The 26,966-nt window shown below is 34.8% G+C and overlaps 1 protein-coding gene across 4 annotated transcripts; it reads left to right on the top strand.

Moving 5' to 3' along the window:
* The first annotated feature begins 1,321 nt into the window (after positions 1-1,321).
* Positions 1,322-23,512, top strand: LOC107223605 (stress response protein nst1). Of its 4 annotated transcripts, none has more exons than XM_015663339.2 (7): positions 1,322-1,675; positions 3,612-3,693; positions 14,125-14,480; positions 15,227-15,367; positions 15,920-16,060; positions 17,518-17,673; positions 20,644-23,512. In XM_015663339.2, the coding sequence occupies exons 2-7, from the start codon at positions 3,648-3,650 to the stop codon at positions 20,755-20,757; spliced, it is 954 nt and encodes a 317-aa protein (XP_015518825.1). In that variant the 5' UTR covers positions 1,322-1,675; positions 3,612-3,647; the 3' UTR covers positions 20,758-23,512. The 4 variants fall into 4 exon arrangements, 3 of the variants coding, with proteins under 3 accessions (XP_015518825.1, XP_015518822.1, XP_015518823.1); XM_015663336.2 differs by lacking the exons at positions 1,322-1,675; positions 3,612-3,693 and adding exons at positions 6,737-7,329; positions 9,561-9,653; XR_006904715.1 differs by lacking the exons at positions 1,322-1,675; positions 3,612-3,693 and adding exons at positions 6,738-7,329; positions 9,561-9,653 and having other exon boundaries at positions 15,920-16,141; positions 17,534-17,673; positions 20,644-20,781.
* The last annotated feature ends 3,454 nt before the right edge of the window (positions 23,513-26,966 follow it).

Here is a 26,966-nt window from a genome sequence, read left to right as displayed (position 1 = left end):
TCATCCTTAGATTGTTTTATTTCACGTCTTTGTAAAAATATCTATCTATGTATAAACGAATTTCATCGGATTGTTAGAGGGAATGAGCAGAAGAGTTTAAAAAAAAACGTGAGAATTTCGCAGAAACACAGCTTTCTTTACCTTGTCTTTTGTTTTTTCACTCGTTTCAAGGCCTGTGAATAATACGGGAAAGGAGAGGGGAAGAACTGTACGTGGACTAAAATTGTAACTGATTGTTCTTCTGTCTTGCATATAATCATCCCTATATACTCGATATCATTACGAAACAATTGTACATTGAGTATTTACCGAATTATTCCATTCGTAAGGTACAAAGATCTCTTTAAAATTTAAGAAAATATTATATCTTGCAATTTTAATCAATATTAGATATCGATATATCGTTTCGAATCGCTTCAAAATTCGTAGAAATCTAATGGGTTCATTTTATTTGACTCTACATTATTGTTATTATTTTCTACTAATTGTAAATAAATGAAACAGATTTTTGTTCAGTAGTCAATTTAATATCACCCATTCATAATAAATAGTCAATGTCAATGCAATGTCATTGAAATTAGTAGGGAATAGTAGTCAAATTTACAGAAAATAGTTTTCTAAATAAAATTAGCTATTGTAGAGGAAAATTGAATGACTACTCGATTTTTTAACAGTTTTTAAGCGATTGGAAACAAAGCATCGGTATTCAAGCTTTCATTTACAAATCCGGTATCCTCCTATTTTTATATTTTTGCAGGAATCTTTCTAGCTTACGAATATAATAATTTGACAAATACTCTATGTACGACTATCCCGTAATGGAATTAATAGAAATTACCGATTTTTGGCTAGCCAATATTTCAATATCAATTGAAAATTATCGAAACATTAGAGTTTAGACAACGATTAAACAGCGAAACTGCGTGTACTCAACGTGAGGCTAAACCCGTTACAGAACGTTTGCCTATATTTGGATGGGATTTTTGTATATACGGCCGGTTAGTCGATCTCAAGTCAGCCTGAAGCGCAGGCAGAGGATATGTGATATGTTACATGTATGTATGCAACTATACACAACACATGCAGGAAGGACGACGACGTGAATCATCGAAGTCAAATTTTTTTCGTCTGACAACCGACAAAGAAATCCGTTGAACAAAAACGGTCGCTTCGAGATAATTTCGTACAATATAAGCAAGCAGGGAAGCAAAGTGCAACTCTGATAGGCTCGCGTCGCAACGCCTAAGCGGCTTAATTACCTATCTAAACCTCTGAAACGTAAATACTTGTACATATCTGTACGGTGTGATGTGTTGCCGTGCGAAATAAGCAAATAAAGAAAGAACAGAGAGGCGAAAAGGCGAGAAAGGGGAACAGGCGACGCCGGTACAACGGGAGTCGGCTTCCAAATTCAAACCGGCCAATCGCAGCCGAGGATCGAGCCTCTCGACCAATCAGCACAGCCGCTGCGAGACTAACTCCACATGTGTGCGTCGGCGATCGGGGCACAATTACAATTTACAGGGGACAGTGGACTGCTGGCAGTTGCCGATATAAGAGGATCCCTTCGTCGCTGAGAGCAGCTCGTTTTCCTAACCGTCAGATTCGTCCCGATCTCGCCTGTCGTCTCTCTGATTTTCGCTCGTCGCCGGACTCGATTACGGATTTATTGCGAGTAAGTATTACCATCTTATTTATCGGCCTGATAGTCATATCTTCAACAATTGACGGTTTATTCGTCGTATTGGTCGAATTTATTAAGCAGGACGTTGCCTCAGCCGCCAACCGCACGTTCTGTTACTGGCTCACAGGCGATAGCATTTTCCAAACAAAGAACGATACCGAGCGATCGAACGTCCCTCGGTTTTATTTTCTTCGTGTATACTTGCCCTTTGTTTACTTTTATACGTAGTTTTCCAGTCTTTCTTGGACTTCTTAATCAATTTTTTACACGGTATATCCTAAATTCTATCGAAAATATCACGATGAACTGAATCTTCCTGCCTCGACTTTTTTCGAAGATCGTAAACTCTTTTTGGTTTTGATGTATGGATGGTTTTCTGTTGCCGGCATTGTAATCGCCGTTCTCTCAGCCACAAAATGGTAATCTGGAAGAATCTTCACGTGAAAAAACGTACTGTCGGTATATTTAAGGCAATGCTCTACATATCTATCCGAATAAATTACGGTGATTGCAGATTTTTCATTCTTACACGGACCAATGAACTCGAATTTTCATTTAATCATAATAATAATCTCGCCATTCCACAATTTATATATTATAGAGTAACTGATTAGAATCTCCGAAAAGTTGCTTTTTCGCGTTTTTATCAACGGACCAAGCAAGCTTCTTTTATAATAATCATAAATTCATATAAGTAGTAAAAAAGTATTTAATTTCTCCGTTTAGGTGTAGTCCAAAAAATCGCATCAGGGCATTCATTTGGTTGAATAATATGAAAATAGATAGCATATTTCGCTGAAGTCTAATGCTTATATTGTGATTGTATAATTTTAACAATTCACCGAAAAAAAAAAAACTCGGTTCTAATAATATTTTGAATAAATTCAAACTGCCCTCAATTTAATCAGCCTATTCACTTTCTCTCAATCGGTAGTAGCAATCGAGTTTTTGTGATTAAACTACGTTGGTAAATCTTTTCGACTGGGTGCCTTTGAGTCTTGCATGCAGTGGGCACGACGCAGGTCATGCTTTGGGAGAAAACACGGTTACATGCTTCATCGAAACCCGATTGCATATGTATATACAACACATGACATTTTAACATGATCACAATGTCATTCAATTACGCAATGTCTCCACAGCATTATAAACGTGCATAATGAATATATAATATTGAGCATTGTACAATTTTTCTATTCGTCGAACGATAGAGTGCAATTTATTAATCTGTTAAATATTATTAGCGAGTCGAACCTAACAATAAGACTGATTGTGAGTCTCAGGCTGTGTTCGATATTACAGGATTCAGAGTAAAGCGATTTTATCGTGATTTGTTCAAATTAAGTTACAAAGTCTAGATAAAGCTGTGATTCGAAATTGATTTTTTTTGTAATGAAACTTGAAAACATTATCGAAATGTGTGTTTCACCTGTTTCTGATATATGCATTTTTGCGCCAACATATGTATGGAAATGATTACTTTGTTCTAAAATATTCTGTACAAATTGTAATTCGTGAAATTTTGAAGTCCTCGAATCGTTACCGATCCCATTCCGATGAATTATACCTTTCTAAATTTTTCTCCTTAACTTTTACCCAACACTCATCAAAGTACTAATATCCACTCAATTTTTTTAATGTTTTCTATACGATTACGTTCGTCATATTGTGCGGAACGAATGAATAGTGTTGAAAAAATAAGTACTCACCGGTAGTCGCATTCAATTGTAATGTTTTCGTGACTTTATCAATCTCATTGTCAGGAACGACACGTTGAATGTATACATACGTGATTACATTGCGAACAATGCGCAGGTACCGTCGACCTGTAATCCGCTATTTGTCAAACAGATTATAGCGTAATAATATCACAATGAAGAGAATTCATTAATATTTATTGTTGTTTCATTTTTTTTCCTCCTACAAGGTGACGAATAATAACAAGAGAAATAGTGCAATAAATATGGCAACCGCTACCGAAAGCAACGTTCCAGTGAGCAACAGTGAGAGTGAGTAATTAATAACACAAGTATGTTACACGCATATCCGCATATTACGAAATGAAACAGTCAGAGATGTTTTCTTGCAAGAAATTTTACCGAAACAAAATATTAATACAGGGATGCATCGGATGTACAGTCCGGTTAAACAAAAAAAAAAATGTAAACACACTTACAGACATTCTTACAAGTCGTGTCTTGAAGAGGAAGAATACTTTCTATATTCAAAAAAAAAAATGTCTGGGTTAAAAAAGCGAAACACAATTAGTTGATTGAGTCGAACTTTATTGCAAAGAAATTTTTCTCAACACGTAAAACAAAATCTACGACGGCAAATTTCAATTAAGAAAGTTTATTTATTAATAACTTCGAACAGACTATATTAATTTTCCGGGTTTCTTTTTTATTTTTTATTTTTATTCCAAGATCGCTGTGTCATTCTTTTTGCGAGTGGATTTTCGCCATATTGTCTGAAATGAATTTGGAATAGAAGATTTTGAAGCTTCGATTTACTGTTGAACAAATTGTGTGCGTTTCTTTTCTTTTTTTTTTTTAATAATTGCGGATGAAATCAGCAAACCAATCTATGATGTACAGCGAAAAAAAAAGTTGAAAATGTGAGGAAGGAGTGCATTCGCTCACTGGCAATGAGAGGTCAGAGTCCTTCCCTTTCTTTCTCTCTCGCCTCGTCTTTGTCCCTCTCGATTTTTCCATATAACGCTCCTTGTCAGGGATGCGCGCAGTCTGGAACTGCAAAGGCAGTCGGTGACTGCTTCAATGAAGTATAGTGACTCTCAACCCGATTGTTCCTATCTTTTAATCTGATGCCAGATATGTTGTTGTTGGAATTTTCCGAAAAAGTTTCTGGAGAAAGGCGAGCTTCATATAATCAAACATCTTTTATCGGTTACATTTATTCTCCACAGTTAACATTATCTTCACAACATGTAACGCAAAATTCCCTATTCGTCATTGTGTTTCTCGAATTTTCGATTAAAGTAGTCGATTTTTAGCTATAACTGAATTACTTATACAACACATTATGCCAAGCATAATAATATGTCTTTTCGTCAACTTTTTATCTGTTTTTTTTTTTATATCCAGGTATCATTTAAATCCGTGCAGTATTTTATTATTATTTTTTTTTTTTCGTTGATTATCAATGAAAGCAGTTACCAATGATTGAAACTAGGTTTGAAGTGCCGATTACTGTTCTGAAAAAAAAATTTACTGTCCATTTCAGGTTTCACGATGCAATTGGTTGCACAACTTTAGCTTCAATCGTTTATTGTCGATTGATTCTTGAAGAAAATATCATCGCAATATCTCTTCTTACCGCGTCTGATTATTGCGTGCGCAATATTAGTATTACCTTGGCTGCCTTAAAATGAATGCATGTGTAGTAAATATAAATTCGTGTTACACAAAGTGATGGGCGGTAATTATAGTCAAGCCTGATGTTCAAGAGCGTCTTGATACAAATAACTTCAAGTAACTTCACGGAAATTTACCTGACTTCAAGTGTCTTCAAGTGCAGATTTCAAACTACTTGTGAATTCATCAGACTTCAAGTATGTTTATGAGACTTCATCAAGTCGAAGAGAATACAATTGAATTCAAATTACTTCAAGTAACTACACGTGAGTATAGGTAGCTTAGTTACGTCGAAAAAACTTCAAGTGACTTTAGGTGACTTCACGTAACTTCGCTAAGGCAAAAATACTCCAAACGAATTCAAATAACTTGAAGTGACTACAAATGACGAGGAGTTCATCTGACTTCGAATAAACACAAAATACTTTCTCTCCAATGTTTACATCCGACTTCGATTGCGGTCAACACCTCGACGAAAAATATTCCATCTTCAAAACGCATTTTACTGGTTATAAATAACAGTAGGTAATTATTCATTTCACAGTTGTACGTGAAAATATATGGTAGGTATGAAAATTCACAGATCCCTGAAGTATTGAATAAGACAGCAACTACCGATTAATAAATGTAGAAATAACAATGAGCTGAAAAAATAAACGAAGCTACGAAAAATTAATTGAAAAGTTTCCTCTTGTCCCCGAGTTATTTAACCAGGTCTTTCTATCAGAAAAAAATATTTGCGGTACACGACACACAGTGGAAATTCAATTGCTTGTAACGTTCGCAATTACCTCATTCGATGAAAAGTGGAAAAACACCGGAAAATGATATGAAAAATTGATTTCTTTTCAAAGAGACGAAGAGAAAAACATGATGCCTGAATATGACAATTTTGATGGCATGTAGGGGTAATTGAGGGATTGCCTTGGTGTATTTTGACGTTGACGTATGCATCTCCAAATATCGAAGTTCAAGTATTTCAAACGTGAAAATAAGTTCAACAGCCCCATTCTGTACGTAATTCTGAACCAAAACACTCTAATACGGTTTCCTTGGACGCAGAAATAAAGAAATCGAGTGGATTCTACAAATTTCTAAGTAAATAGTAATAACGAACACCCCGACACTGAGAAAAGTTTCAGAACTATATTTTTCGATTGTGGTAAAAAAAAAAAAAAAAAAGAAAATAGTTGAGGACTGAGCGGTAACCGGAACTAAAAATTTCTCTCAGTGTATTAGCATATGTCAGAGATCTTTCATACTCGAGAAATCTCTTTGTTGACACCTAAATAAATGTGAGGAAATCATAAAAAAAAAAAAACAAATAAAAATCACAAATCCGGATGCCGTATTCGCGTAAAGGATTTGCCGGAATGGCCAATATACGACAACGTCGAAATCGACCAGGGGCACCCCCTTAAGTATCCAAATGAATCAGGACATTGAATAATTAAGAGGAGAAAAGTTTGACTGAAAAACGGCGTTTTGGATCCTGTAAAATCCGGAAATGCGGAACATGGTTTCTTCCGTATCAGCGCGGATCGAGGAGAAGATGGTGGCTGGCTTACACCACGCACGTACTTGGGCACACGACATACGCACCCTCCTCGCCGGGTGGTGTGTGGGGGTGGATATTGAACGACGCCGAGGGTCGGTGGCGCAGCCCCGTCGGATCAGTCGCCCTCCGGCCACCGCCCCAGATATACCGAAAACCGCCCTTACGCCCTGCGCCTTTCATCTGGCCGCCAGATCCGAGCCAAAACTGGCAATTCGATCGCGCCTCCTTGACGTTAGCGGAGTTCGAAGACTTGAGAGCCGGGAAGCGGAAGGATAGACGAAAAAGAGAAAAAACATACACATCGCAATAGTATATAACGGGAATAGCACAAGCGCATGTACATACGCAACAACGTTTATCGTCAAATATCAAAAAACAATCAAAAAACAATTAAAAAATACACACACATACATACATACATACATATATATATATATATACACATATATATACGGAAGAGAAGATCGATTATTGTTGGGGAAAAGAAAGAATTAGCTTATATTGGGTTGGATTAATTCTCGATTCGTGCCTGGAATTTTTATACTCTCGATCGACATCGCGAAAATAGTTTCTTTTTTTTTTTTCATCCTACTGTCCGACACCTAAATCTGTACAAATATAACAACGCGGCGTGACGATGCTGATCGGTCTGGTTCGCGATTCTGTGCTGCAATGCTTTTGCCACAGCTGCAAAGCCCCTTTGGGCTTGGTTGGTGAGTTTTTAACTTTTTTTTGTTTTTTTTTTTTTTCCCCCTCTTCCTTCTTATTCGTCATTTTCTTATCCTCTGATTCTCTTACACACGTCCAGAAAAAACGAACAGTTTGTTCCTTGCCTCTTCTTATCACCGTAGGAAAAAAAAAATTACCCCCTCCTTCTTCCCCGTTTCCTTTTTGTATTCTATTCTCTACGGTTTTTGTTTCTTCAGTTTGTTTTTATTGTATACTTGTTTCACGGAAAGTGCGATTAAACTTCTGTAAGAATCGTTCATATTTCGGATAGTAAGAACGGACGGGAAAAAAGGAGAAGATGAGAAAGATGGAGTCCTTCCTTCTGCGACCTTCCGGGTTCAAGAAGAGCCGCTCGGTCAAACTTTGACTCCGGATTTTTTAACCCCACGCGTGTTTCAATTCGGTGACGCAATGACGAGATTACATTATTTGAGAAGCGTCGGAGTTCAATGGTTGAAAATTGTTTTACTTTTTTTTTGTACCTTCTTATTTTCTATATTTACTGTAATTCACCGTAATTCACCGGTCGATATTGCTACTCTTAACGTATTATTATGTACACGTATAGCTTGTCATGTTTCTTAATGCCGGCGTCTCCAGTTTCCATATTCTTCTGCAGTTCGATCAATTTCTGATTTCCCGGCGCCGGCAACCGTCAGTCACTATAATCATAAAATACTCTGCTTGCCAATATTATGGAAAAACTTGTAGGATTTTCTTTGTACAAAGTTCACGAGCCTCGATAAATCGAGTTCCTGCAATTCGGTATATTTCAACGCCGCACAATTCGATTGCAATAATAAAAAAAACAAATGCTTAAAAGAAATCTATATGAAAAAACCTCGCTTAAATTTTTTTCCAAATATCTTCTTGTTCAAGCTTTTCCATTCTATATTCAGAAAAAAGATCTCGTCTGCTTGTTGGATTCTTTTCTTGTTCTTCGATTTGCAAATGATCTTTTTCATTCGTACACTTTTACCCTCGAGAATCATGAGAAAAGTAATCGTTGAACAACATTCATTGCAGGAAAGGATATCTCTGCTTTTATTCAATTCGTTTCTTCAACGGTTTTTTTTTCTCTCTCTCCAGTGAACTTTAAAAGTCAAACTTTAAATTGTAACCTGCAGATTTTTTTCCGACCCTTTTTTAGTAACCGAAGGTTAAAATTCGTCATCGATTTTTCATAGGGAAAGTTTTCATTTTATTTATTGCCGATTCCTGCGTTAATTTTAAACGCAAATTAACAAATCGCGAAACGTGCTGTATACATTTGCGCAGGTTTAGTGAAACCCGCAATTCTCTTTTTTCTCTCTCTTCGTCCACGACGTCTCAGCTTTTTTTTTTCACCTGTCTTGTTACCACGCCGTGATTAGGGTGCGGCCCAAGATGGCCACCCACCCTTAGTGTTTGGTGTTCTGCACCCTCGTGGCGATGAGATCGATTTTACATTTCTGAAATATCATCGCAACGTAAGAGTTTACCCGTACTTTTTTCTTTTTATCCTCTTCAGCCCCGATATCCATCCTCTACCCTCAATAATTACCCTTAATGCTCACGTAGAAACGAAACATTCTCTGTGATCACAATCACTTTTTTCGTTGAACCCTACGGAAAAGACTTACGGTGAATAATTATCGTAAAGTCTCAAATTCGATCATTTTGAAAATGCCCGTATTCAATTTTTATTCATCTTGACAAATATACGTTGCAGAAGAAAATTAGAAATACATAAAGTCGAAGAGCTTTCATAAGATTTCTGTAAATTTTTATCAATTTACACATGATAGTTTTTTTTCTGTTGCGATTTCTTTCAAACAGAAAGTTTGAATTTCACAAGGTCGATGAAAATATCTGACGAATAATTCGTGTAGACTAATTTCTTCGAAAATTTGCATACAACGTCGTAATATTTTTTTTCTGCAATCTTATATATTTTCCAAGGTATTCGTTTATCGCTGGTGAGAAAAAAATGATAGACTAAGATTATAGTTAAAACGGTCGGTTTTAGAAATTTCAAATGAATCACAGATTGAAAGTATTTTCAACTGGTGGTACAAATTGAAAAAGTTTGAAGGTAAAAAAATTCAGTGTCTACAAAAAAAGCGACTGATTTCACAGAGTTGTATCAAAATATTATTATAATGTTCGTGAACATTATAATACGAAGTCCTTCCATCACATTTAATTCTCACTTTTTGATAAAACCTCTTTCAAGCTGCAACACAACGGCGTGGTGCGCCAATCACAAAGAAGCCGGCCGGCAAAGGGAAACCACGCACGAAACAGCCGAAAAAAGTCAAATTTATCAGTGAGTAAATTTATCCGATCGGCCAGATCAGTGGTAAAAATTTGGAAATAAAATTACAACTTCCTACAGGTCCAAGATTTTTCAGTTTTCTACGTTGGTTCATTTTTTTCGGTCTCTCGTACACCTATCTTGACGAGCTTGTAAAAAAATTATCTTTAATAAATTGTTCAACATCCTGCACGATTTTTAGCTCCCGATGTCGAAATTAGTAACTTATATTTGTGAAACGCATATTTTTCCACCACGTGAGATTTTTATTTACAAAGCATTCCATACCGTTGTACTAACTGGTATCACGGGTTTTTAGATTGAACTTACTGTCCGCAATTAGGTTTTTGCGTTATTGTAGGAAAAAGGAGTTCTTAAGATCTTGACTTTAAGCTCGCAAATGCGACAATGAAAAAATAGAGGACTTCATTCGGGTCTTCAAAAAGGTGTTGTTTCGGTTTCAATTTAAAAAAGGTGATGTTTTACGAGCGTTTTTTTTCATAATTCTTACTACTTTTTTCACAGTGAAACCGAAACAAATTATACACCTTTTGCCTCCCAGCCGACGATATAAACTTTCTATGTACGAATCATCGTCGAAGATTCGAATTGTTAAAATAATGTGACCTCGTCAAAATTATTAATGACTAAACTTTTTATGCTTGGATTTGCATTTTTTCGTTAAGTTTTGGATTTCTATGCTTAGATTTTCATTTTCAAACAATCTTGAAATAAAATTCTACTGAATTAAGTAAGGATCGGCCGTAGAGGGAGAATCAGAAGCTTGGAAAAGATTAAAGAAGGTTATAAAATCTCAAGCAATGAAATCACATGAAACAACGCTTATACCACGTAATAAAAATAAATCTGAGCAGATTTTATCAACAAAAGCTGAGATATATAAACAAGTTGAAAAAATTTTTTACGTTAGAACATTCAAAATAATTAAACTTTCGTGTTATTGATCCAATACGAATATTTTTGGGATTGTTTTGCTCGCTGACCAGATCACTACAATTTTCTGAAAAACTTTCAACAAATTTTAGATTATAGTCTAGTTATATCACGTAAGTGTATTTGTTAATGAACACAATTTTTTATATCGTGCTTACAGAAATCGATTTTTATCAACTTTGGAGATAATTAATAAATACGTGTAACATTTTTCTCAAACAACCTCCGGAGACTTTTTTACCGAACAAAATGAGTTCGAAAACATTGAAATCGCTTAAAAAACAGCAGAGTTTATCCATTTTGAAGGTTGTAATTTGAAAAACCTTTTCTCAAATAGTTAATATATTGGCTAGTTTTATTCGCATTTTTTCAGATTCATTTCTATTAAACAGTAGGTGTATTTTTTCATTCGTGGCCACCATCCTTAACGTAGTTGAAAATTTGCGAAACATTTTTTACGCCTCTTTTCCTATCTTATGATTCAGGCTGTGAGGCCGAACAGCTTCGTACTTCAGTTTCACGTCTTGAACCCTGATCCTAACGTTTCTTATTTGTTCGGTACAATTTTTCCCACTTTAAGACCGTGCGCCTAATGCACCCTTAATTTATTTATAACCCTATGGAGGAAAGTCGCCCTGAGTCAGAATCAGCGGCGCCGACGAGGCAGGAAAACTTGTCGAAGCTAGACGTCGCGGCGCCTAAAGGCTAATCAGACTGTAGATCGATCACAGTCGTCGGTCTCGTGTCGTGACTCATTCCTACCTGCAATTTCCGTGTGTGTGACTGGCTATATCTCAAAATACCTTATTTTATTCACGTAAAACGGTATATACGAACGGTTGGAGTTTTTCCGAAGAGCTCTATTAATTAATTTCACCCCTTAAGAGGATGGTATAGTCAGTCGTTACCGACCGAGTTGAATGTCACTTATTTCGACTATAATCAAAGCTTACGCATCACTGATGTAAAAATATAAAAAATTATAAAAAAAAGTTTTGATTTACGCAAGAATAACGCCGAGAAATATATTCCTAGAATTCAATTACCACTTGTTCCAGGAATACTTTTCCTGGAGTTATTTTCAGATGGAATGAAAAAGTTTTTTTTGATAGTTTTGTTCGGCATTATATGTAGGATGGCGCTGACTGCGGCATTTTCGCATAGGTGCTGCGTACGCTTTGATAACATGTAGTCAAAATGAGTGACATATTACTCAGTCGGTAAGAACTGACTGTAGCATTTTCAAAACGTCGCGCGCTATCGGTAGGAATTATCAATTTATTTATGTTTATTCGTTTTTGTCACGAAAGCTAGCCAACCATCATTGGAGAGTAGTATTTTATCACAGAGATTATGAATATAACCGATCGAAACCTTCGGTTGACATTTTTGGTAAAGTCTATCGAACTGACACTCCACATTACAGCCTGTAAAGACACAATTTGATGACACTGGTCAACAGTGATTTTGTTACCCTTGATATTTGAGTGGTCTTAGTAAGATTTGATGTCAACGACCCTAGGAGTAAGCGTAGTTTTTCGAAATTGACTCCGGTTATTTGTTTTATCGTCATTTTCACATGTTACTTGAAAAAATCGATTTTTTCCGTCAATTTTGGTGTTTGAGAACCAAAAATTGACTAACTAAATCATGATTATATTAGAAACACCCCCCCCCCCCCTTCTAACAAAACTACAATTTCATAAAAACTAGAGCCCATCTAATATAATTATTATATTATTCCTAAGTTCTACGTTCTCAAATACCGTAAGTCACGGAAAAAAGTCAGGGTGACAATAAATAAATTTTTTGTCGAGCTATGTAATCGATTTGATAGTATTTCACGCAGAAATTGTTTTATCACCAAACAACAGGAACCTTACCACTGTTGTTATTACTTCGTGCGTACGTTTCTCACACTTTTTTCAAGATTCTGGTGAATTTACAGCAAATTCGAACCTGCCCGTTTCACCGAAGCGTGAATTTTCACAATTTTTCGTTAAAGTTGAGGTTAAAGAAACGTTGAAGGAAGTAGTATATTGTGTAACAAGGAGACGAAGTTAATCTGCAATTTGAATTGTATAGGCGAGCGCGCATACGAGCTGAAGACGAATTATGCAAATACAGGAGGCAAAAAGATCGTTGCCTCCTTTTTGCACACGATTCTTTACATAACAGGAGTAAGTTACGCGTTTTTACGTTTTACGTTTTTTCTTGAAGCACGAAATCGACGTTTTTGCGATTTGTTTGCGATTGCGCATTCGCAGGCTCACTCTACCATCATAAAAACGGGTACTTTGCGTACGGAAAACGTGCATGAAAAAACGCGTAAAACATGCTTGAGTTATATAAAATTACTATTTCACTATTTTGGAAATCCCTATTTTGAAGAAGTTGTTTGTAAAATATGACACACTCAATTGTTTTGGTACAGTCTATTTATCTATTGAATATTGAACAATCCTAAATTTGCGAAATTACGAGTCTTTCTGCATAAAACTGCATCGTCGTAAAGTTACGAAATTCTCGCTAATGTATATTTTTCGAACATGAATGATGATTGTGGAGTGAATTCAACTCGCGTTGGGTAGTTCAGACATGTTCGCAGAAGTTTGTATCAAGATCTGTCATTTACAAGAATTGAAACAAAAACTGCAGCTCAAAAACTGTGACTTGAATGATCCAAAAAAATTCATACACAGTACTGTCAACTAGTAGTAACAGAAACTTACCAAATACGAAAAAGTATCGCAGTTTTGCTCCGAAAAAAAAGTAGAATTATTGATCAAAAATGTCGTTCACATGACACAAACACTCGAAAAACTTGATAATAATAGTTTTGAACTCTTGATGTACTACTGATCGAAGTTATAATTTGTACTGTTTCTCACGCAGAAATTTGAATTGGCTAAGTTGATGTTCAGTTTGAGCAGGAATTCGTTATGAGCTTGGAATAGCAAATGCTCGTTGACATTTTCCTTCCTTATATGAACGTGCATCAAATATTGTGTTCGTTTGACGTACGCTGGGAAAAATTTTGTGGCAAAACTTGATTCATACAGTAATGTAACGATACAAATTGAGACTGGTATTACAGTTTTACATTATACGATTAAAATTGTTCTGACTATTCAATAATTGGTTCTATAACAAACTGTATAATGAGTGTGAAAGCTGATGAAAGTGCTTTGAAACCTTATTTTATGAATTTGTCTTTTAGACATTCATTTCACTGGACTCTACATTCGGTACATTCTTGAGGATGAATCGGCCGTATCGTCTGATCCAAAGTTGGGAAAACAGGAAACACTGTACGAAAAATCTTCAGTAGTGTTGCTTGAGACCTCTACTTTAAATAGCGATACTTCCTTCAATGTTTTGTTATATTAAAGTTGCTAATTTTAATCTGATCAACTTTTAATTCAGAAGGTCCGACTCCTTCATCCTTAAATTCCTATCTTTTTCGACACAATGCGCAATGTACTCTGAGTAAATTGTCTAATCATCTCCAAAATCAAATTCAATTTAGCAACTGAGATTCGATGCCAGGAGAAGTCTAAGGGCGGCCTATGCTATGAAGTGATTTTGGCCGAGCCGACGGTCCCAAAACGGACTTCCTCACCGCCGCAGCCAAGTCCGACTCAGCAGATAGCGATAGAAGACAAGCTGAGAGCAGCGGAAGAGAGGCGACTCTCCCTGGAGGCTCACAAATTGGCTGCTCTCGCAACAAAGCTTGGAAAAATTGAGGAGGCGTCTCGCAAAAAGGATGAGCTAAGCGCTGCCTTTATTTCTCAGACCCGCGAGGCTCTTGATGCTAAAATGACAAACACTGAGGAAAAACGAGAGGCTCACATCGCGGACCTTAAGAGCAAGCTCAAGGAACATGTGAGTTCAAATCCGAATTCATTGATTCTTCTTATATTCTATTTTCGCGTTGTAGACCTCTCGCAGACTTTTAAAAGTGCTTAAAATGTTAGTGAATCTATCGCTCATCATTTACACAACTATTCTTGCCAAAATAAATTATTGAGAATCTTAAATCTCTATCGACTTTGTGTTGGGCATCCTGCTGCGATTTAAAATTCCAGTGATTATGGATGTCATTCAATTTTAAACAATTTCATTATTTAATGTCTGGTTTTGTATGTAATTGTCACATTAGGTTTGTTTCAGTTTTATCAAATTTTAAAATATTTGATGCTCATTTTTTTTACTCTTTATCAGATTGTACACAATTCTTTAACCGATTCTGACTGGATTAATACAAAATTTTACACAATATGAAGATTTGCCTTCATATTTCCATGGATTTTATCGCGTCTCACTTGGATTTTAACAGATTCCAGAAATACTACAATGGTTGGCCTGCGATTTGTCAAAATTCAAACGTTTGTGAATCGATATGAATCAAAAAATCTTACGTAACATCATAAATTCGTATGTGAATTGTAATAACCAAATCATGAACAAATGAATTCAATAAATTTTCGGCCATTTCTTTTCTTCGTTTTTACACTGTGAATATGAATACCGAGAGGAATTTCATACTTAGCATGCATTTTATTATCGCCACTTTCTTAGAAGTAAAGCATAATTCCTCGATTCGCAATTAACAAATATTTTGATCCAAGTTGGAGAGTGTGGAAAAAACTCGCCTCAGTTTGGAGCAGCAGACAGAGGAGGTTCGATGCGCAGTTGAAGAAAAGCTCAAGACTGCCGCAGCTCAGCGTGATGAAAATATTAAGAAGATGCTTGATCGCCTGAAGGAACATGTGAGTATCAATACACATCATGCCGCAACCGATAGAAACTAAGGCATTAAAAAGAGTCAAAGAAAACGGTAATCACGTTGGATAAATCCCATCTCGTTTCTTTTTCATCTCACAGATAATGTATTCATCTTTCTGCAGTACAAAGCTTAGATAAACTGTTTATAATATTGAACCATCCAGGCGAGTTTATTCGGAATAAAGGCTCTGATATAACTTTACGACGTTGAATGATTCGTCGACAAGAATGTCTGTCAGAAAAAACTTATTTTGACAGTAAATATAAAGAAATATTTTTTTCGAATTCATATTTTTTCATTCTCAGTGTATTTAAGAATATTGTTTTATCATCGTTATCTTATACGTCATCTAATAGATGGATTTCCAAATAATCTGTATCAGTAAACTCATAATAATAATAATAATTTATAACAGTAAATAAATAATTGTATATGAATAATCTTATCTTGATCTAGATAAAAATATTCATTATCTTGTAGAAAACTCATTTCATGGAACTAATGGTGATTGTTTTGTTGATGATAATGATAATAGGAGGACCAAGTTGTTCGCGTACGGACAGGAATGTCAGAGCGAGTGCAGCAGCTCGAATCCCAGATTCAGGGCAAATTGGATCAAGCGCGCGAGCGGCGTGAGACAATAGAGCGCGAGCAGAAGGAAAAGCTGCGTAATCATGTAAGTTTAACGGCTGACGAGTTATTTTTAATTAAGATGCATGTGTACTTGAAATGTACATATATTACAAGAGAGATTTTTGTATGAATACAACATATTTAATACTAAACATAGTATTATTATATACATTTCCGTGTATATTCAATCCATTGCGCGTACATTATATACATTGTAATATATACTTACAATTATTCCTATGTAATTATATACCAGGGCTGTAAGATTCATCGATTTATCGTGGGTTCAATCGATTTATTGGAAAATCAATTAAAAGGGGGAATCGACTAATCGAAAAAATGATTACAGTGCTCCCCCCTAAGATATCCCTCTGTAAGATATTACTTCCCCTCATTTTACTATCATTTCCCCGCAATTCGGCTTCCCCACTATACTCAGTGTTGTTTACTTGCGCATGCGCGTAAGCCGCTACTATAAGTCAGCTGTCTACATATACACCCCACCTTTTAAGAGTAGAGGGGATACCTCTCTAAGATATTTTTCCTGGAACCAGAGCCCCGAGTCTGAAATCTTAGGGGGGGAGCACTGTAACTGAAAAACCTGCTTAATTGAAAAAATGATCAAGCGAACGTTACGATTAATCGATTAATCACACAGTTTTTGTCATTCCCAGAGATCTGCGAGTTTTTCACATTTTTAAAATAGAAAGAGAGCTGCAGAGAAATTAAAGGGAAAGAAGAGAATCCAATAGCAATCATCGTCGATCTCAATTCTAGGTTAATTTTCAAATTCTGTTTATTCTTTTTTTTTTATTTTTTGTTTTTTCATAAATACATTTAAATAAAACATAATTATGGTGGAAAACTTCTGTCCTCGGCTGTTAGTAGAAAACCAAGCGCTCGCAGATTTCTGGTTTTTATACTGTCTCCATTTATCATGTGCCTTACTAATTAGCTGCAGAATCAGATTTCGCTGTACACAGACTCTTTCTTAATTTTTTTTTCCCCCAAAATGTAATTCAAATACCTTATCTTGAAAATTGAAAACTGGACATGAAAATTTCTTATTTACAAACAGTGTCGCCATAAATTACAAATTACTTCGACTTCAAAAATTGATTCGCAACGCTGTGGTTTTTCAAAAACACTCACATTCGAGATGTGAATATCCGATTGGAAATTTTGGTTCCTTTGAAACTGTGTAAAGCATCATGAATCCGAAAAAAAAATTGATAATGAGAGAATAAAAAAGTGACTAATGAAAGAAAATATATTTTTGGGGTTCATAAAATGAGTATAATCGTCGCAACTAATTAATATCATGTCCGTGTCGAGTGAAATCAATTCTGCTGCGAGTGCACAAACAAAACACCAATAAAGAAAAAAATATGAGTACGGTGAAAATGAAACTGATATACATGAATGACGGAGGAGGAGAGAAAGGACTGGTTCAATAGGTGTATAACATTTAAGTAAAAAGGGGTTTCGATGGTGGTCTAGAACACAGTGAAGATAGCGGAAGTGCGTCAAGTAGCCGAGGTCTTTGCGCTGAAGGCACTCGAGGCTAAAGAGCGAGAGCTCGCCATGAGGCTGACTGCTGCTGAAATCAACCGGCAGCGAGAGATTCAGCGTCGTGTTCAGGCCATTCGCCAGCATGTAATTCTCTTTGAAATTCATAAATTCTCGTCAACGATGCTTCTTGTTTTTTTACTTTTGTTGTCATCGTTATCACATATTATTTTTGCCCTTAAATTCTCAATTTTATTTCGCTGTGTATCTCATCCATCTATTTTACACCAGAAATTAGGCACTTGTCCGCTTATTTACCATCACAAATGTTAATAATATTTATTTATTCATACAACGGTTATTCCACATGTTTTCTGGACTATCTAGTATATTTTTGGTTTTTTATTCATTACCATCGTGATATTATTTTGTTATTCTACGAATTTCAGACGACACTTTACAGGTTCAAAATACGATACATTTTTATGCATGTTGCGCTGTCATACATAGATATTTTGTTTGTTGTATGTTTTTTGATGCCTGCCTAGAACTTGGCGTGTTAAAAGAGATCCTATTTCAACGTACATTCTTTGGCTCGTTGTTATATTTCAAAGGGTCTGAAAGCCTCAGATTTCAACTAAACATTTTCTTCAACTCGTACGAATTGTTGAAACCCGACAATTATTCCGTTCTGGAGATCTTAATTTTTATGATTAAAATTTTGTTCAGCTAACAACTCTTATTTTTTTTTTTTGTTAATTTGATATGTTTTTTTCCTGTCAACTTTGGTATCCGTTAGTATTCATCAAATTGTACATTGCATAATATATCCATTTGTATAAATTCGTTCCTTTAATTGTTGCGGTCTTAGAAATGTTGTTTTTTCTTTTTTATACCAAGCCAACTGTAATTTTCTAATCGATTGCTAGATTGACATGTTTACAAGTTTTTTTTTTTAATCTGTGAATTCGTTGAAGGGAAATCTTATACACGTACGTAAGAGATTTTCAGTTGGTCTCAAGAAATTCAAACACTGTGTTACGTTTTGCTGTTATACATAAACCGTCTCATTATGGTACGTTTTAACAAAGAGAAATTTTTAATCTGAATCACATATTGCGATGCTTATTGTTAGAGCATTTAAACGATCGTTTGTATACTCTATTCCTTACATTTGTTTGAATCATTTCTCAAGCAAGAATCTTTTCCTGTAATGCATGAAACTTGAGACACTGAAATTTGGCAGAAAATAGGGTTCGCAAGAGTGTTAGGCTCTCTGTTTCTTCTAGTTGAATTCTATCTGTTTGAAAATCTGTTTACTTGATCATTTGTAAACTAGTTAACGCGACAATATTTATAAACTTTTAATCGCTGTTATGCAGAAATAGATGAGGAAGTTTTTCTTTCGTGATTTCACTACACAATGTACACACAGACATGAAAATTTTTTTTATGAAACATAATATTCGAAAGCAAATAGTTTAGGCTGTTTGGAGAATTTTTGAGCCTAGCGATGCATTTCAAAATCAACACTGTCAATTGGATCGAGAATACTTTGTTCCCTCGACTTAAAGTCCGCAATCTATCAACTTTGATTTATTATACTTCGTCATGATATCAGTTTGAAAATTTTTGTAGAATAACTGCTTAAGATTCATAGAAATTCAATCTGAGCTAAAAGATCTTAAATTTAATGAAGCATTTTCAAATCGCTTCTATGAAATATTAAATGTTTTTCATCACTGGTGATTTTGGAATTACGCTTTTTGATCGTGCATTTCTCGGTTGATTGCGTATTTTAGTAAAATATTGACAATGTAAGGAACGAATTTGGAGTTTTTGAGAAAGTCTAGGCTCAAAAATTACAGACTTTAACTGTTTGGAAATTAGATGATTTCATCAATGGCTAACTTGATGCGAAAAACAAAAAAACTTTCAAATACATCAAAATCGGTAATACATGTGTAGAAATTTCCGTGTGCACGTTTATATTAGTCAACTTTGATGAAAATTTGGGAAATAAATTTTTCCTACATTTTCTAACATGCTTTAGAAAAATTCCAATTGTCATACTCTCAGCAGAATATCTTAGAATCGATTTTTCGTTCCAAAGTATATTATTCTTATTAAAATTTATCTTTTGCCAAAATTACATGTATCTCTGAGGCTTGATTTGAAAAACTTTGTATGAAAGTCACAATGCGCAGAATTTTACAAAATTTTTAATAAAGTATGCACACACAAAATTTTGTTCGATGAAACTGCGCTTCAGAGAAATATTTTGCACTGTTAAAATTCTGGGTCATTGAATGAATCATCGGTCATGTATATAGATACATGGTTTAGCTATTATGTAGCTGAAATAGTGAAAAATTAACACACTAAGACCTACGGCTTTGGGCTGGCTTGTAAACTAGGTAGCAAAATAGTGTGTCGCTTGAAAATTGTGTACGCGTCTCTATATGGCGATTGGCCCACTTTTTCCATCGATCTTTTTGGTATTTTTAACCATCTTCTAAAGTACTTTATCAATTTAAGACATTGTGTAATGATCTTCAAATGGTTGATCTCTACTTGTTCAGAGGTGCATTTTTTTTGATAAATTGTTTATCATCATTGCAACCACATATTGTAGAAAAGGTGGTTGGATATGATAAAAAAATTCTATCTTCAAGTCTTCAGATGTAATTTTGATAGACGTGTTTCACCCCAGATTATTGAGTGTCCTGTGATTTCGATTAAATTTTTGCGAAAGTAGATTTACAGAGAAAAATTACAGAGTAGCTGTTGTTGTACACTAAAATCGCCAAATCTGCACGCAGAAAAACTGTTGAGTGAAATGTCTTATCGACAACTGTGCTCAAATTAAATAATTGTTTTCAAGCGGACAATGTTTAAAACGTTATTGTAACAATTTTCATAGAATTTTTTGGTAACAAACCGTAACATAGATAAAAAATTTCATTGGTCTATTCAATTTTAATATCCTTCAGTTTGATGGAAAAAGAAAGCCGCAGTCGACAAAGAAGCGACGTATGCACAGTTGAGGTATTATTTATTGGCTGAGTGTGTTACTTCTTGTTAATGATGTTGACTAATAATTGCCTGTTACAAAAGGAGAGACGTGCTGAGATAGTGAGGCAGAACAAAGCAGCACTTGCTGGACAAGAATCAAAAACAGGGGATCAGCCAAGCTCGCCGGTGGAAAAGGAGACTGCCAGCTCTGGTTAAATTTCCTCCTTCCCTTTCTCATTTAATAATAAATATCATTTTCCAATGTTCTATAAATATATTTTGCTAGGGCGTAATGATTGTTCCCACCATGATGTGTGTAGCGAATTCGTACTGATAACCCGAAGAGGATTTATTACACTTAATGAATGAGGAGGATGATTTGTGATGATGGTAATGTCAGCTTTCGGCGATGTTCGAATCTCATGACAAATATTTACAGACTATTCGACGAGTTGATGGGTTACAATTTCATTCTTTTTTAATTCACATCGCGTTACCTGCTACTGTGTTTCATTTTTCTCTTCGAAATTACGCTTTCATTTTTTCAATCGTCACCAGTGATCGCTTGGATTATAATCTTTTTCCAGTACCGAATTATTGAGTCGAAGTTGTTCAAAAATATACCAAGATGATTATCTAGCCATTCATATAATTTTTAAATATAGTCATTTTCAATTTCGTGCATTTTTTATTTATTTTACCTTTGATTGTGTTCTATTTCGTGAATTAAATACGAAAAATGAAGAGGCCACGTTTACAATCAGGAAGGACTTCAGTGAATATCCTCTACATAACTTTATCGCTTTTTACAGAACAAAGTAACGATATAATCGCCTGCGAAATATAGATGGAATCACTATTGATAACCATTAAAATAACAGTTTAATTTTTATGCTTGTGACAAAATGAAACTTATTCACAAAAAGAAAAAAAAAATCGCGCATCTAAATGTATTTATAGTTACGTAATAATTTTACTTTGTTTCCTTTTGTTTCATTATAATTATAAAGCTTTGAATTTAAGTTATCACATCATTATTATACTATTAATATTAAGTGTTTTCCTTTCCTAATTTTCACCTATTTTGATACGAATTTTGTATTTTTTTCTGCGAATGATCGTAAAAAAAAGTTGGAAAAGAAATGCAAAATAAGCTGAAGAAAATTTTTCAAGCGTTCGCAGGAGATTAATCGATATCATAGTATGAAACTGAAGAAATAAATCTATACTTTTATTATTATAATTTCTTTGTTATTTATGTTTATCCGTTATTGTTATTATTATTATCATCATCAACAACAAATAGTGACAACATAAGTAATAAAAAAAAAATCACTACTAATAAAAACTTGAATAATAATAATAATAATAACAATAATAATAATAATAATTGTAATGATGATACCTAATTGAGGAATATTGCTAAAAACAATTACCGCTACAAGGAGATAATAAATAACGCGATAATAAACCCTGCATACTGCTGATGATTAGACGTGAGAGACTAAATTTAAAAAAACGAAAAAACTAATACAATAATTTTACACTGCTGGCTTAATACTTGAATAATGCGTCTAATATGGAGATAAGAGGAAGAAAAGCGCGTGAAAGGAGAGTATAAAAATAAATAAACGAATAATATGATACGAGGTATAAAAAGAGATACACGAATCAATCGCGAGGATGATGATAAGTATAGTAAATAAATTCGTATGATGCTTTATACTAGGCTTGAAACTTGAAACGTTTTGTACTCAATTATAATAATATTAGAACGCTGAGCAAAGGGAAAAAAATTATGAAAAAAACCAACACTATATTAACACAAATATACATATGGAGTATATATATAAAATATAATAATTATTACAATAAATATAATGCTTCTGTGATGACTAATTCACTATATTCTATCACGTGTTTTACATAGTTTCTATAAGCGCAAGATAATAATAATAATAATTCAATAAAATTACCCATTCGGCAGCTTCGCTCATATTGGATGTGTTTCAAATGTCGTATTCTGGTGGGCTTTGAAAAATATTTCTGAAGTCGAGAATAAAGAAAGAAGAACAATTTGAGACCAAAAAACTCCTTGCGAGATTTGAAAAAAAGTTGGCCGGACCTTTCATTACCAAATTTAATAGGAGTAATAGGATTATGTCATATAATGAAATGTCCAGATTTGAGCCTTGTGGACAATTATACACGTTGCATTGTTTCATGAAGAGAAAAGAGCTGTTTTTTGTTTCAAGTTGAAGACTATTCTTATTGGCTCATACCCGATCTCATGATCAGCTTTTGATTTAAAAGCAGCATGGCCTTTATTATGCTGAGGATTTCCGTTTTACTTGTTCTAAGATGTCGAGTAAAAGTAGATTATTCAACTTTATGATGGCTGTGAATGTGCTGTATCAATCTGCTAGGTCGTGATGGGGAGTTTGAAACACAAATTCATGTTTCGGAATGTCAAATTTGGGTATGTTTCTAATGTAAGAAATTTTTTTCCAATTTTTCAAAATTATGTCTGACATCGCAGTTTTGATTGCAGCCGTTTTAATTCCAGTGCATAGAAAGCTGAATAATAGATTCTTCTTGCATTTTGATTTGATGAGGAGAAACATTGAATGATAAGAACCACTGAAATGAGACATTTTAGAGATACCTAATGTGTAGAAATATTCATCGTCAACGGCAGTTAGAAAAGGGCGATACGTGCACGCAGCAAGCCATGAAATATTTTTTCCACATTTAAAATGTGCTATGACGCACCTATATTCAGGATGTTTCATAGCCAATGAATAGGAAAATTCAAATAAATAATGATAGTGTTTATTATTGTTATCATTAACGATGATCTAACAATGACGAAAGGCTGAAATTTTGCAAGGATAGAAAAGAAAAGGAATAATGATGAAAAAAAAAAAAAATAGAAAAAAGTAAGAAACCTTCTGAAAAAGTAAGATCAACGGGGAAGAAGAGTAAATGAATATAAATAATTAAAAAAATAACACTCAAATCACAAAACACGGTGCAATGAAATGATGGCAGTATTATTATAATGACGAATAACTGACAGGCCTCCGATGTTTTATGAAAAGAAATCGAAATTGGGAGGCATAGAAAACATGACCGTAATTAAAGTTTGAAATTCACGGTTGTTGGGCGCAGAGTGTTTGTTTGAAATTTCCAATGTGTAACGATGATATATCTATTTTTGCATAATTGTTGTGTGTGAATCTTTTTGCATATTGTATTTCATATAATAATTACTATCCTGGTACTTGAGTGCATATATTATAGATCATATACCTACCCGCCTACCCCTGGCAGTGAGGCTGTTTTATCCTTTTAAATATTTGTCCTTGTAAATTTTTGGTTTTGTGTACTGTTATTAACAATGTATATCTCTCAATGAATAACAAACACACACAAGGAGTCCCTTTCTTTTGTGAGCTTATTATATTAGTGTATTGTCTTGAATATTGATAGTTTACTTTAAGCTACGGAATGAACTGAACTGCAGTCAATGCTGGTAAAATAAATGCAACATGAAACTCTATCCTATCCATTTCACCTGAATACAATTTTACCCTAATCGAATGAGACCCCGCATGGGATTGGACTTGAAACTGGATATAGAAATCTCCTGACATCAAACTTGAGTAAGGATGCGTTGTCTATATAATAAGTAAAATTTACGTATTTGTAGTAAAGGCCCTTCGACAGTCAATTTTACATAAAACTTATCTGTATATTACAAGAGATGTCACCGGTGGGGATATTGAGTGAAACCTTTTGAGATTGTCAGATCAATTGAATGTTGAAGTTCATATTCCAGATCACATATTGGCTCGTAACTTTTGAGATTGTTTATGTCGTATTTTAAATCGAAGTTTCCAGTGAAGTAATTAAGTGTGCCAGAAGGTTGCTTTGAAAACAGATGTATGAGTAAGTGGAGTTTGTGGAGTTTAACTTGCATCTGTATATTTCGACACCAATTTTATGATTCTGTTTTTCTTTTGTCATTTGTTTTACAAGAATTTTCCTGCTGGAGTCTAATCTTCAGGCAAGGGAAATTTTGGGATTTTCAATCAATGGGTTAGGTTAATAGGGTAATTAGGATGATAAAGTAAATGCAGTATATTCTGAAAAAACTTTCTTTATATCGTAACCTGGGCTAATTTATATTAATTTCCTGCTCTACAAATATGACAATAGTTATAGTTATACACCATGCATGATGATAATGTTATTATGTTTATTAACTCGATTCTCTTGATATCAGAAACTTAACATTCTAATTTTTGACAAAGTAAAGTCAACCGCCAGGGCTGAGTTCAGAAACCTTACTCGAGTGACTCGAGTATCGTTGTGTCTTCGTTTAATCTCATGCGTTAGACAGAGACAGTATGATATCCGAGTTCACTCGGGTAAGGTTTCTGAACTCAGCCCTGGCGGTTGACTTTACTTTGTCAAAAATTAGAATGTTAAGTTTCTGATATCAAGAGAATCGAGTTAATAAACATAATAACATTATCATCATGCATGGTGTATAACTATAACTATTGTCATATTTGTAGAGCAGGAAATTATTCTATGTCTGAAACGAAATGTGTTACCATGGAGACTAGAGTAAAGGAGTGGACACAGCGTGCTTCAGAAATGTACACGAAATCCTGGCTAAAACGGCGGCGCTGCGATCAAATAGATGGTAGTCATATATATATATATATATATATATATATATATATATATATATATATATATATATATATATATATTTAGATCAGACATACTGTTACTACTTATTTCCGAACCTCAATGTGGCAAAATTCGTGCAGTGTTTATGTTTACCTGTGTAAAACTTTTTGTTATTAATGTGCAGTGTTAATTAATTTATTATGTTTATTAAAATGGGTGAATCAAATTTCGTAGAATAAAAATAAGCTGAAACATTAGGATAAACATCGATGTAATGCTCCCAGACAACAAACGAATTGAACATACGAACACACAAAAATAGTCTCCTTAACCTCCAATATAGGTGCGTCACTTTTCATTCTACCGCGGATCGGTCACTTTCATCGTGTGGACTAATTTTATTACTATATTTACGATCTTTTCGACCCATGCGATGCTAGTGGCAGAGCGGAGAACTAATTGCAGGACGGTTTTTTGAGGACGCCGTTACTACTTATTCTCCTATGCTGGTCCACTCCTTTAGTCTAGTCTTCATGTGTGTTACTGTTGTTACGTTCCGAGAGGAACGTTTCGAGTCGATTCTGATTCGCCGCGTGATTTAAATTGTTCTCCTGACTTACGCAGTTGGTATATGTAAATCTCGGGAATCCGCTGATCAGCTCCTCAGATCTTCTCGTTCAACTCGCCTACAATTCTGAGAGTTTGTTAGGTAAGGCTCGTGCCAACCATCACTATGCGTGATTGAAATAATTATTTATGACAACACTTGGGTTAATTACACATTTATTAACAATCTCCTTCTAGTTCTCTATGGTAGATTTACAATTGCGGTACGGATTGGTGTTAATCACTATCGCAGTGACAAACTGTTAATAAGTCTCGGAGGTTCTGAATTAATTATAATGTGATTTGATTCTAGGATTTCGGTAGAGTTCTGATCTGTTCTCTATGATGTCTGAAATTCTTGTATGCTATTCTGTTTTCTGGAAGGGTTGGATTAGAGGGAAAGTAGGAGGAGTTCAAAAGGAGTCACGGTTTCTCGCGGGTCCCGGATGATTGGTTAAGGATGATGGAATAATTGGGGGTAAGGTTTCTGGTTCGTGCATGAGATCTCGGTGGTGGATTAGCGCGAGGTGGTTGGCTTAGGGAAGCAAGCGGCGAAGCGCTAATTGGTCTTATCATCATTAAAATGAAGGCGCTATCCTGAATTCTGAGAATAAGGGTTTCTTTCTCTGTGAACTATTCGTGATTTCTCTTCCCACGTTTCCGGTGTTTAGTCTACTCGATTATCTTAACTATTGCAGGTGTTTATTACTTTGGGTTATTACGGTTGAGATCGTAAATCAAAGGTTTTATGTGGAAGCTAATGTTGAAAGGTATAACGTTTAAATGGGAAAAAATATATATACCATGTATGTTATGAATTTGACTGATAAAATAACGGTTAATCTAGCGTATGAGAACTATCGATATAAGAATTTGGACGTTATGATGGTAACTATGTGTGTTGGTATTAATCTACGACTATCGGTAAGAGCACGCAAGGCTCTCTTATGGTAACTGCTCGCTGGTCAGGTAGGGCGCAGAGAGGGCACCGCCGTGGATACCGGCTGGCACGTAACACTGTGATGGTCATTTGTCTATTTTTAGGTTGAGGTACACGTATCGAGCATAGATTTAGTATCAAGTCATCTTTGCGGGCTTTTTCGAGTATGAAGATG

This window comes from Neodiprion lecontei, chromosome 5 (genome assembly GCF_021901455.1).
Source record: "Neodiprion lecontei isolate iyNeoLeco1 chromosome 5, iyNeoLeco1.1, whole genome shotgun sequence".
NCBI lineage: Eukaryota > Metazoa > Arthropoda > Insecta > Hymenoptera > Diprionidae > Neodiprion > Neodiprion lecontei.
This window is presented reverse-complemented; position numbering and strand designations above follow the sequence as displayed.